General features: G+C 42.9%; 1 protein-coding gene and 1 pseudogene across 1 annotated transcript in view; one reads left to right on the top strand and one right to left on the bottom strand.

Annotated features, from left to right (window-relative positions):
• Positions 1 to 6,267: 6,267 nt before the first annotated feature.
• The window catches only part of LOC104849962, a 21,345-nt pseudogene continuing 14,557 nt past the window's right edge, over positions 6,268 to 13,055 (bottom strand).
• LOC117285841 overlaps positions 10,495 to 13,055 on the top strand; it is a 14,617-nt gene continuing 12,056 nt past the window's right edge. The window contains exons 1-3 of the mRNA XM_033762725.1: positions 10,495 to 10,696; positions 12,171 to 12,289; positions 12,959 to 13,051. Of these exons, the coding sequence (XP_033618616.1) occupies positions 10,553 to 10,696; positions 12,171 to 12,289; positions 12,959 to 13,051 (356 nt within the window). The 5' untranslated portion in view covers positions 10,495 to 10,552. The remainder of the gene's footprint in view (positions 10,697 to 12,170; positions 12,290 to 12,958; positions 13,052 to 13,055) is intronic.

The raw sequence follows: 13,055 nt of genomic DNA, 5'->3' as shown, positions 1-13,055 counted from the left end.
TCCTTCCTTCCTTCCTTCCTTCCTTCCTTCCTTCCTTCCTTCCTTCCTTCCATTATAGACAGCTAAGTTAGGCAGAAATATTACAGGCAGACAGGGCTAAGCCCTCAAAAGAGTCATTATAAAAGACGAAAGACTTGGGCCAGGAATTTACTTGCCTTGCAAGTTCGATCCAAAGTACCAAAAAAAAAAGAAAGGATGAAAGCACATTACAAGTGTGACTGCAAAGAATTCTGTTTGCGGCCAGGTCTCAAGATAAAAACAAATGACCAGGCCTATATACTTCCCCAAAGGACAAAATAAGAGGTAGCACGTGGCCCAATAAAGTCTCAATAGACATCAGTCAACTCGGTAGGGTCTAGATCCATTCCTTCCTTAAAAAGTTCTTTGTTCTTTCCATGTAACCTTGTTACATGACTTGCATTAGCATTGAATCAATATTATCTAAGTGGCTATACTTTTAATCATATTAGCTGATCATAATTGTGTCCCATGTTGTACTCACCTCATGATTTTTCTTCCCCTGTAAACTGGGGCCCCTGGCAACCTATTAGGGCACCCTCCTGTCTCTCTTAGGAGCTATATCTTTCCCTCTCAATAAATATTTCCTCTTTGTTTTTCTTTTCTTTCTTTTTCATATTTCCTACTCTTAACCTCCATTGTTCCTTAGAATTTACTCATCAATTTTGGAGAACATGAATTTGGCATATCTGACACCTAGCAAGTTGAAAGTCACCTTATATCATTTAAAGACCCTATACGATCTTCCTTCCTTCTTTCTTCCTCTCCTTTTTTCTCTTTCTTTCTTCCATAGTTTCACAGTTGCAACAAGAGCATGATGAAGAGCAGGCCTGAAAACCTAAGTGTAACAACACTAGAGTTGAATAAAAGACAGAATGCACAGTCTTGTTCTGCTACTGTGTGTGGGACGAGCCAAGGATCGTGGGTAAGAGTCGTCTTGCAGCTACTGATCTGTGGGTAGGTTGGAGTGCAAGACTGGAAGAGAGAATTTCCCCTTTTGGGATTCTTTTTTTTTTGTCTTGGTTTTTTTGGTACAACCCGTTGAACTCAGGACCTTGCACTTTCAGGGCAGGTGGCAGCACCACTGAGCTAAATCTCTGGCCCTCCGATTTCGCACAACTCAGGATCTACTACTATATCAAGATCTGGTCCTAATATGTGTTGGGACACAATTGGCCTAGAATAAATGAAGCTATTTCGAGAACTTTCTTGACATAGTACAGTATTAGAAAGAAGTCAGAAGGCTTTGGGGGCTCGGGATGTCAGAACTGATTTGCTACGTAAGACCTGAGAAGCCATCAGAGGACACTGACTCATATCAGAGCAGTGGCATTGTCTGAGAGGCTTGCTGGTGGCCTCCACTATGGGTCACAGTGGAGAGTGAGAGGTGCCCCTACCAAAGCAGATGGTGTAATTCTGGAATAGCAAAGGCTAGGTGACTGCATTTAAATTTCAAACAAGGTCAATGTAATTATTTTATCTGTTGAGAGTAGCTAGCCTGAAAATCCAAATTTTGAAATTCTCCAAAATCCAAAAAACTACTTGACGTAGGACATAATGCTACAAGTAGATTTTTGTTTTTTTGTTTTTTTGGGGGGTTTTTTTGTACCAGGGATTGAACTCAGGAACTTGTGCTTGTGAGGCAGGTGTGGCACCTCTGAGCTAAACCCCACACCCATACAAGTACAAAAAATTTACACCTGACTTCATGTGATGGATGAGTCAAAATGCAAGTTCACTAAAAATGCTGCATAAAATTATCTTCTATTGCCAGGGATTTAGCTCAGTGGCAGCACACCTGCCTCACAAGCACAAGTTCCTGAGTTCAGTCCCTGGTACTGGAAAAAAAAACAACTTCTGGTTACGTGTATAAGGTTATATGAGACACAGATAAATTTTATGTTTAGATTGTGTCCCATCCTCAACATAAATCATTATGTGTATGCAGACATTCCAAAATCTGAAAGAAAAATCGAAAATCTGAAACACTTCTGTTCTCAAGCATCTTGCACAGAGAATACTTAACCTGTACTGGGAAGTAATGGTAGACAGCTCATTAGGATTCTTTGATCCACAGGGATTTGGAAGATGGTGTATCATACTGTATCACACTGCTCCAAAGTGGATAACAGGTAGTAAATGCTTGATATATAGAATAATTTTTTTTTAATTTTTATTTCAGGACCAGGGATTTAGCTCAGTGGCACCAGTACCTGCCTCACAAGCACAAAGACCCAAGTTCGATCCCCGTTAAAAAAAAAAAAAAAATTTCAATGTAATGCAAGTAGATATTAAGAAAACAAATTTAAAAACAGTCTTCTTACTTTATGAAAAAATAAAGCAAAATTTTGCAACAAATTAATTAAGGAATAACATTAGTTAATACACTATTTTTTAAAAAGTTCTTAGGGCTGGGGATTTACCTCAGTGGCGCCATGCCTGCCTCACAAGTGCAAGCTTGTGAAGCTGTGATTTTGATCCCTAGTACCAAAAATAAAAAATAAAAAAAACTTTTAAAATTCAAGAGCAGAGTTCAGCTATCACTATAGAAAATCACAGTTCTAGTCAGGTGTGAAGGCACACACCTGTAATCCCAGCACTATGACACTATTGGGTGGGGGGAAATCACCAGTTTCAGCTCAGCCTATTCAACTTAAAAACTTAGCAAGACCCTGTCTCAAAATAAAATAAAACAAATAAATAAATAAAAGAAGGGATTTATCTCAGTGGTGCCGGTGCCTGCCTAGAAAGCAAAAGGTCCTGAATTCAATCACTGGTGCTGAAAGAAAGAAAGAAAAAAGAAGGAAAGACAGAGAAAGAACTGAGCATATAGATCAATGTGAAAGACCTATGTTCAATGCCCACAACACACACACACACACACACACACAAAACCAGATTTCCTCTTAAGTTCCTAGATGTCTGTTCATTGGTACAAATCTCCCTGAAAATGAAGCCAGGATCCTCTAGGATAAAACTCATAGATAGATGATAGGTAGATAGATAGGCAGACAGACAGATAGATAGATAAAATATGGTGACTATTTGAAAATTTTAGAAAGAAAAGGCACATTACCATTAATCCCCATCAAAATACTTCTCACTTCACACTTGTCCTACTGTTCTTGCCAGTTTCTGAAGCAGCTCCTGAAGTCCTCTTTTGTTAAGTGTCTTTACAAGGTGTGATTTAAAAAAATGGTGAATGATGCTGCCAGTGCTGTCCAACGGGAAGGCAGGCTCATAAAAACATTACAGTGTATACTTATCTACCTTATTCATGAGATCTAGCACCATTCCACTCCTGACTCCTCTTCAAAGTGAAAATGACAATGACAAGTACATATTTTGAATTGATTCAGGACACAGGGGCAGTCAAAACAGCACAACTAAAGACACAAAGAAAAGGACTTCCAGTATTTCTTTATGAAGTGAGAAGGATGACTGCATAATTGCGATTGAAGCAAGAGGGACTGTTTTGAGGAGGAGAAGTGGCAATGCGTCTTTCGTTATAACAAACTTTCTAAAACACTTTCTTAACATTCACCGTATTTTAAAATCACTGTACACATAGTAAACGAATCCCCAGTCATTCCTCCACAGAGACCTGTGGTCGCTGTTCAGGGTAACTGAACTCAGAGTTTGCGAGGACTGTGTGACGTGGGATCTGAGATACAATTGAAACCAAGGGGCCCACAACCTCACGTGCTTCTGTGCTTAGAGTCCTGAGACTCAAATCGAGCCACCGATCCACTCTGTGGTTATTTCCACAGGAGCTAAAGTAATACAGCAGAAACTGTGATCAATATGAAAGTACAAGTATCATAGTTTTTCATTGTTTGTGATCCCAAGTCTCTGAAATCTGATCGTTAGCTATCTGGCACTGCCAGTTGGCTACAGAGCTACAGGTGTTAGAAGAAGACCACAGAGAGCCATGGGAGGTTGCAGGAAGACACTGTGAGGTCCTGTGCACGGGGTATGTTTGACACTAGAGCATGTTTTCATTTGATTAACTACATTTCAGATGTTGAATAGCTCCATGTAGATATCTGCTATTACAATGGACAGTGAAGCTCTGAAAAATTCTTGATTACCTGGACATGCTGTAGAACCTCATACTAGTATGATATACTGATGATATTGTGCTAATCAGAATCCGAAACGCACACAGTAAGGATTTTCATTTTGTTTTGCTTCGCCTTGTTTGCTTTGTGACAGGGTCTCCCTAGATACCTCTCACTGTTTGTTGCAGGATGGTCTTGAACTCATAGCAAACCTCCTGCCTTAGCCCCCCCACAAACACACACAGATTACAGGCATTTGCCACCATGCCAGGTGCAGTCAGTGAGTTTTTAACAAACCTGTGAAAAACCAAGGTGTAGTGGTGCACACTTGTGATCCCAGCACGTGGGAGGTGAAGGCAGGAGGACGACTGAATGTTTGAGCACAGCCTGAGCAGCCCGGCAACTTGTGAGACCCTGTGTAAACATTTAAAAACATAAATAAGTACATTTTTAAAAAATTTTAAAGGATGTTGATGAAGCTCTATGCAAAGGCCCTGGATTCAGTCCTCTGAAATTAAAAAAAAAAAAAAAAAAAAATCACCCCTGTAAAAGTAGTATTTTACTATGGTCTATTCAACATCACTGGTCCTTCTGCAAATACAAATTAGAACAACACTGAGATTCCATCTCACTACAGAAAGAATGGCTGTTACCAAAAGTCAACCAATAACACATGCTGGAGGGGAGGTGGAGAAAAAGAAACGCTTTTCCACTGTTGGTGGGAATGTTGACTGTTACAACCACTGCGGAAATCAATATGGAAATTTCTCAAAAAATAAAAGTTAAGAGGTTGCATTTGACCCAACTATTCCCCTTCTTGGTATCTTCCTGAAAGAATTAAAAGCATCAGACCCAGTGATCTATGCACACCCACGTTTACAGAGGCACAGGTTGTACTAGCTAAATCTTAGAAATACCCCAAATTCCCAGCAGCAAACAAATGGATAAAGAAGGTGTGATGGGCTGGGGATTTAGCTTAGTGGTTCGGTGGGCTACTTCGCAAGCGCAAGGACCCGACTTAGATCTCCAGTACCAAAAAAAAAAAAAAAAAAAAAAAAGTTGGGTTTTTTTTTTTTTTTTTACACCATGCAGTACTACTCCACCATAAAGGAGAAGGAGGATACGCTTCAGATATTTATAGCTAAATGGATGGACTTTGAGACCATACTCTTCAGTAACATAAATCAGACACACATGTTTCAATACTGCATTATTTCTATGGTGTGAGAAACTCAAAGTGGAAACAATGACATAAATGTATAACAGATATTGGAATATGTGAAGTAAATGTTCCAGTGGGAAGGGGAACGAGGGAGAGGCGTGATATAAGAAAGAAGGGACAAGAAATAAAGAGAATATGGAAGGGAAAAATGGAAATAAAGCTTTTGTACACAGGGAGGGGAGAGGGCTTCAGGAGTGGAACTGGGAAAAAAAGAGGTGAGATGTATCAAATGCAGGTACAAATTCCCTACAGTGAGTGTTTTCATTATGCATGACTGGAAGCACCAATAAATGGTTTGCTGTTTTAAAAAAAACATTGACTGGATGAAAGATAACCTTTTTTTTTTAAAAGAGGGTCTCAGGATATAGTTGAGACTGACCTGGAACTCGCTACACAGCCTGGGACCGTCTCGAACTTCCAGTGATCCTCCTGCCTCAGCCTCCCAAGTGCTGGGATTACAGGTGTAGGCCACGACACCCGGCTAAGATAGCCTTTTAATACATGGTACTGGGAAAACTGGATATCCTCATGCAGAAGATCAAGTCTAGACCCATGTGGAAAACCATATATCTCACCATGTACGGAACTAAATCAAATGCATCAAAGATATAAACATTAAAACAGAAATATTTAATCTTGTAGGCAGTAAAATGGGTAAGATTCTTAAAGACAAAGGAGTAGGTAAGGACTTTCTGAACAGAACACCAATGGCACAAGAGATAATATTGAGAATGCACAAATGGACTCCTATCCGATTAGAAAGCTTCCAAACAGCAAAACAATCAATCAACAGAGTGAACTGGCAACTAACAGAAGGGGAAAATTTTTGCCTTCTATTTCTTGGACAGTCAACTAATATCTACAATATATAAACTACACAAAAATCTTAGGCTCTCCAAAACACAAAACCCAAACAAAAAATGGGCAACCAAAGTAAGTAGCCACTTTTTAGAAGTACAAATGACCAATAAATACATGAGAAAAAAAAGTTGAACATTGCTGTCCATAGAGAAATGAAAATTAAACCTATACTGAGATAACATCTTAAGCCAGAAAGAATGGCTGTCATCAAAAAAAATCAAACAATAATAAATGCTGTGGAAGATGTGGGGAAAAGGGAACTCTGCCCCGCTGGCTGCTGGTGGGGATGTAGACTGGTGCAAAGATTATGGAAGTCAGTGTGGAGATTCCACAAAAAACTAAAACTACAAATTCCATTTGACCCATCTGTCCCTCTCCTGAGTGGCTTCCCAAAAAAGTGGAAGTCATCATATTACAGGAATGCATGCATACTGATGCTCACAGCACAATTTATAATAGCTACTTCTTGGAAATGTCATATATACCCATCACCAGATGAACAGGCTTGAAAATGTGATACTGGGCCAGGGATGTAGGTCAGTGGCATCACGCTTGCCCTGCAAGTACAAGGCCCTGAGTTTGATCCCCAGTTCAAAAAAAAGAGCTATTTACACACAATGGATCACTACCGTCCTACAAAGAAAGATACACTTGAGGGTTTTGCAGGTCAAGGGATACAAACTGAGAATTTAATGTTTTTTTCTGGTATTCTATTAAAAATATAGACTAATAGTCTTGCCCTAAATGTTACTGCAGTTGTGAGCCAACTCCCGTTAAACATAACAATTTGCAAGGGACTCATCACAAATATACTTGGGAAAGAAGTTAAAATGTAAACAGAAATGACTGACAAGGCAGGAACATTTCAGAGATAATTCTTTTACAATACTTGCTAGATGGAGGTTAACATTATTTACAATGATATCAGTGTTTACATATAGACTGAATATCACCAGCACAAGGGCACATTATGACCACTAGACGTCTTTTCATACTTCCCAATAGTTTTATATTTTAGCTATGAGGATCAGTTACCAGAACCCAACTAGCATTCAACATGTACAATGTTTATGTCCACTCAGAGTCTCTTACACCTCTCTGAGGCTATTCATTTGGAGGCAGAAGAAACTACAACCAGGTTTTTCTACCATATGCTCACGTATGTGGTCCAATCTTCACACACCGTTCAATTCCTTCAAGATAAATGGAGTGACTCGCAGCAGGGCCACGCAGATGAGGAAATCCCCCAGGAGGAAATCACATCCTCACACATCTTCCCTTTCATCCCCTCAGGCCCCAGCTTTGGCACGAGGCCATGGGTCCAGAACATCTCTGCTCCGCAGCACCTCCGCTCTGCAGCAACACCTTCCAGCCGCTGCGCTTTGCTCGCAGATCTTCAGGCTCCGACTCACACCCACCGAGAACACGATGCTGAGTGAAATCTGTCACACACACAAACATAAATATTCCAGGGCTTCATGTACACATTATATAGGAGATGTATAGACATATATGTATATGACAGATATATGTGACTCATATTTATGTAAGATAGGGAGCAAAATAGAAGGTCAATGAATAGGAAGTAGGGCAAAGTCAAGCTCATTCCCCAAATTATCTACTCCACTGTTTTGAAACTATTTTAATGTACATTTAATTTGTTTCATTTCAGGGTCCCCCCCCTTCTTTGCTGTTGTTGTTTTGGTTTTCTGAGACAGGGTCTCACTATGTAACTGTGACTGACCTGGAACTGACTGTGTAGCCCAGGCTGGTCTCCAACCCACAGTTGTTCTCCTGCCTCAGCCTCGGGAGTGCTGGGATTACAGGCGTGCACCACCATGCCTGGCTTCATTGAAGACAAAGTTCTGTGCTTCTATCTGTTTGTTTTTTCAGTGTAAGAGTTCACAGTCCCGAGAACCACTGAGCTAAATCCCCAGCCCTATTTTTTTATTAATATCTACTTTTATTACATTAAAAGAAAACCGTTTTCAAAATTGAAAAACCATTCTGAAGATAGCAGATATTCACTGCATTGCCCACTATCAAATTACTGAGGATTACTGTATCACATTAATCAAGGAAAGCGACAAAAAGGCTCTGGACAAACAAACAAAACGAAACTGAGCTAAATCCCCAGCCCTATTTTTTTATTAATATCTACTTTTATTACATTAAAAGAAAACCGTTTTCAAAATTGAAAAACCATTCTGAAGATAGCAGATATTCACTGCATTGCCCACTATCAAATTACTGAGGATTACTGTATCACATTAATCAAGGAAAGCGACAAAAAGGCTCTGGACAAACAAACAAAACGAAACCAACCACTTCAAAAGATGTATCACCGATTTCTAACTTAAACCGATAGCAACAATATGAGCTAACAGTTTCGCACCTAGGCATTTTCCCCTGGGAAGGAAAGTCTATATTCATACGAATGTGTGTATAGGAATGGTCACAGCAGCTTGGTTTTTAAGGGTCAACACAGGAGACAAAGCAAATGGCCATCAGCAGATGGATGCATGGACAAGTTGTGGTTCACTCCCACAATGACACCCAATGGCTTCGCCACTGAAAAGCAGTGGCACAGGGGGAAGGAAGCGTGATGACACTGCTTCACTAGGTCCTACCAAAGAACATTGCTTTTGAAGGGTTACATCTCCATCATCTTTAGAATAGGAAAACAGAGCCCAGTGTGGTGGTGCAAGCCCGCAATCTCAGCACTCAGGAGGCTGAGGCAGGAGGATCTCTGTGTGTTCGAGACCAGCCTGGGTACATAGTGAGTTCCAGGTCAGTCTCAACTACATATGAGACCCTGTCTCAAAACAAACAAACAAACAAACAAATAAAAAAGAAAAAAAAAAGAAAAGGCCAACAAAGGGATACAAAGCACATGGTCTGCTTGGGAGGACACGAAGTGATAACAAGAGCCACAAGAAGAATTTCCAAGTGATGTGTGCATGTGTTCTTCATCAGCATTGGGGTGATGAGCTTCACACCTTTATAAAGACTTTACTTTGCAATCACCACCCGCTGTCCCTCCTCACACAGTGTCATAGTACTGAGTACTAGTGTGATTGAGTTAAACATCTAAATATGAATAAGTAATCAGTCATATGCACCTGAAAGCTAAACCCTGCTATGGATCCTCTATGCCTATAGATGCAGGGATTCATATTTAAAACTTTCAGATCCACTAAGGAAAATTTTTATGGACATTTCTGAAACATCTCCATATTCGAGACTGGAAATGAAATAAAACTGAAATTTAAAAAAATAAATAAGTTGAGGATATACTCCTAAGTGAAATAAATACGTCACACATGTGTAAATACCGAATAGTTTCTCTGGTGTGAATAAAGTATCATAGTACATAAGATGCTAATGAGATAATTGACACTGCGACATAGGAAGAAAAGGGCTAAAGGTGTAGGGAAAGTGGAAAGAGTAGGGGAAAGGTAATAAGGGCAAGGAAAAAATTAGGAGAAAATGAAAAAATGGAAATAAAATGCTTGTAAAAACGGGGAGGGCAAGACGGGGTGAAGGGAGGGCAGGGACAAGGGGAAAATATGAGAACCAAGGCCTGTCATGTAAACGTACAAGATCCCAATGATGAATGTATCTGTACTGTACACCTAAAATGTACCAATAAACTCAATGAGGGAAAAAATGATTAAAAGAAAAACAAAACTGAAATTAACCCACACAACAAAGTCATCCTAAAATGTCACACATCTCTAAGTGATGACAGCAAGCACGACATCTTCAGAGAGAATGTGGCCTTTGGACGGAAAATACACTTTGCAATGTGCCTGCCATATCTTAAGCATCTATGTACTTGCTGCATGAAATCTTACAAACTTCACCAGAGTCCAAAATCAGACAGCTTTTCTAGGTTTTCACTTTCTTTTTCTAAGGAGAACACAGATTTCTTTCACCATGAAAAGAAAGGGACCCCAGTCTGGCCCGCATACACAGAAGCTCTCTTTCTCACAGTAAATTTTTCCTGCTTCAAAAGAAAGGAAGGGAGGGAGGGAGAAACAGAAAGCAGAAAGAAACAAAGAAAGAGAGAAAGAGAAGAAAGAAGAAAGAAAAGAAAGGGGGCTTGTCGGAAAGATTCTTCTTATAAGAGGGGGGCTCGGCCTTTGACCCCAGCATGTGACCTCACTTCCTTGGCGATGGGTCCAAACAGAACTTGGAACCCTGCACTCAACTGCCTCCCCGGTCACTTGGCTGAGGACAGTTAGCAGCGAACATGCTGTGCTGCTTTCCCAGACCTCAAGGCCGCAGGCCCAGGACCCCACGAAAGGAAAGCACTTGGCAACTAGTGAGAGGATGGTTCACTTGCCCCAGATGCCTCAGGACACTATCCAGAAACCGCCCAAACACCATGGGCAGCACAGGGCAGGTCTCCCCAGACCCAGATCCCAAGGGCCCAGAGACAAGAGGGAGCCCAGGACGGGTGTCCCCAGGCTCAACCGTTAGCCGCTCGAAGTCACTGAGTCCAGGACAGGTCCATGGACCGGACACTACTGTGAGTCCCTCTGTACAACTTCCCTCCATCCTCAGTGTGTTGTGTGTGAGCTGAGGGGATGGGGTCCCGAGCACAGTCCTCCCGGATGGGGGCAGGCATGGGAGGCTGTGATCCCAGGATTCTGTCACATTCCCAACCTGGGCATGGCTGGGAGGAGGAGAAAGGCAGGGCCCGAGTGTTGGTCCCCAGCCTCATGGCCATCTCCTGTCCTGATCAGGGAAAGCCTGTGACAGCCTGTGAAATGGCTGTCTGCTGTTTGGAGAGTAGAGGATGTTTGGGGCAAAAAGAATACAAACCATAGTCTACCACAGCCTCATGTTTCCCAGCCTGGGAACTGCTGGGCACTTTCCAAGAAACACTGTACAGGGGACACTGGCCTGGACCCGGTCACTAGGAGCCTGTATGTCGTCTTCTTGCGCCAGACACTGGGGCCCCACAATAACAACGGGGTCCAACGTGGGTGCACAGGGTGTGTGTGAGCAGAGGGGACTCTGTACTGTGAGCAGAGAAGGACTGAGAGGACCTTCAGAGCCACACAGCAACGTCAGCCCCTCCTTCCAGGACTTAGTAAACAGTGGAACCAGCATCCTGATCCCAAAAGATTGGGACCATGTCCTCATCCTCAACATCCTCTCTGCTCAGCCACTCTCTTGGCCAGGTGCAAGGTTCCCATCCACACACTGGTGAGAGCATCACAATAGGGACAGGGACACTAAGTCACTTCACTTCCTGGCATCATTTCATTGTGCCATTTGACCTCACTGTAAATCCTGGGCCCAGGAGTCCATGCGTCACTGCCCCAACTGTCCTTCCCCCGTCTCCAGCTCTTACACGTCATCCCATCAGCAGCTGAGCTTGCCCAACACATCAGGCCATGCTACTCTGTCCTCTCCCTGGCACTTGCTGTCTCACAGCACTGATGCAGGCCCTGCAGGTCCCAGGATGGAGTCCTCCTGGGCTCAGTGACATTGTTTCAGGGAAACAGTGAGTACAGTTACTCTGTCTTAAGGCTAAGGAAGCCGGACCTGATTCTTCCCTGGGGACTTTTCCTCAGAAACCAGGGGAACATCCTGAATGACCTCATAAATGATGGAATCACCCAGGATGAGCCTCTGTTTTCTCATCTCTGCAAGGGGAGGTTGGCTCAGGAAAACTGGGAGGTGGTTATTCATGCATAGCGTTACATGAAACCTGTGCACAGCTAATGAGCTCGTCTGATGTCAGTATTTGTAGGTGTCCCTTTGCAAATCTAACTTTTAATAAGAGAACTCCGTGGTGCTGCCCCTTGCCTCTTCATTTCAAGATTATGAGTTAAGTCCACGGTCCCCACAAATAAACAGAATCCCTTTTCTTTTGATTCATTTGCGCCCTTTCTGTGAACCATTTAGTGTGTGGTCTTTGTTTTACCCTCAAATCCTCCTGAGACTTAAAAGGGGGAACATTAATTCCAAGACTCTCTACTGTCTCATCACAGATGGGAACCCAGTCCGCAGAGAGCCTGGCAGACCTCTGCACAGTGAGCACGGTGCAGGCAGGGCCTTCCCACGCCATGATGGAGGCCCTGGAGCAGGACTTCACGGAGAGGAAGAGCAGGTGGGTATCAGCAGTCCATGAATACACATAAAGAGACACTGGGGGCAGACACTTTTCTAGTTGTTGGCCATGATCCTATAGGCACAGCAGATGCCATCACTGCCCTTTTGGTTTGAAGGTTGGGGGCCACAAAGTCCCCCTGGGCAACAGTACAAATATTCTGCACACGAAGCATGATTTGGTCCTTTCCTGGCCTCCACAGATATGGATAAAAGCAGTGCAACTCTGTCCAGAAAAGAACTAGATAACATGGCAACATATCGCTGCATGGGTTAGAGACTCAGCTCTCACTCCTACTTACAGATGCTACTGACCCCAATCTTCTCACATATTTATGCAGCAGCCCTGTGCCCTTGAGTGCAAGGACACAGCAGATCCCAATCCCCGTCCTCAGGAGCTGAGCTGCCGGTGGGGAGAGGCAGAGGTCAGGCTTCCCTGAAGAAACAGAGGTGTCACAACACAACACAAGGACTACCTCCCACAGAGCTGTCTGTCAGCCTCTCAGGGCTGCCTGGGACTGCACTGTCCCATTAGGGTCGGCAGATTGTGGGCCTGGCACTGTACAGATTGGGCAGGAGGCCCAAGTGTTCCTACCTGCAGGTGCGCTCAGTAGGCAGTGTGCATTCGAAGGCCTGCTCTCTCACTTTCCCACCTGCCTGTCTTCCCCAGGTGTGCCTCTTCCATCTTTGACTCCTCACCGGAACTGATATCCCAGGTGGATCCCCAGGATGACCTTCTCCTGAACCAGCTGGAGCCTCCTGAGCCC

The sequence above is a fragment of the Fukomys damarensis genome, unplaced genomic scaffold (assembly GCF_012274545.1).
Source record: "Fukomys damarensis isolate Sample0158 unplaced genomic scaffold, DMR_v1.0_HiC HiC_scaffold_13, whole genome shotgun sequence".
Taxonomy (NCBI): Eukaryota; Metazoa; Chordata; class Mammalia; order Rodentia; family Bathyergidae; genus Fukomys; species Fukomys damarensis.
The sequence above is the reverse complement of the archived record's forward strand: the minus strand, read 5'-3'. Positions and strand labels throughout refer to the sequence as shown.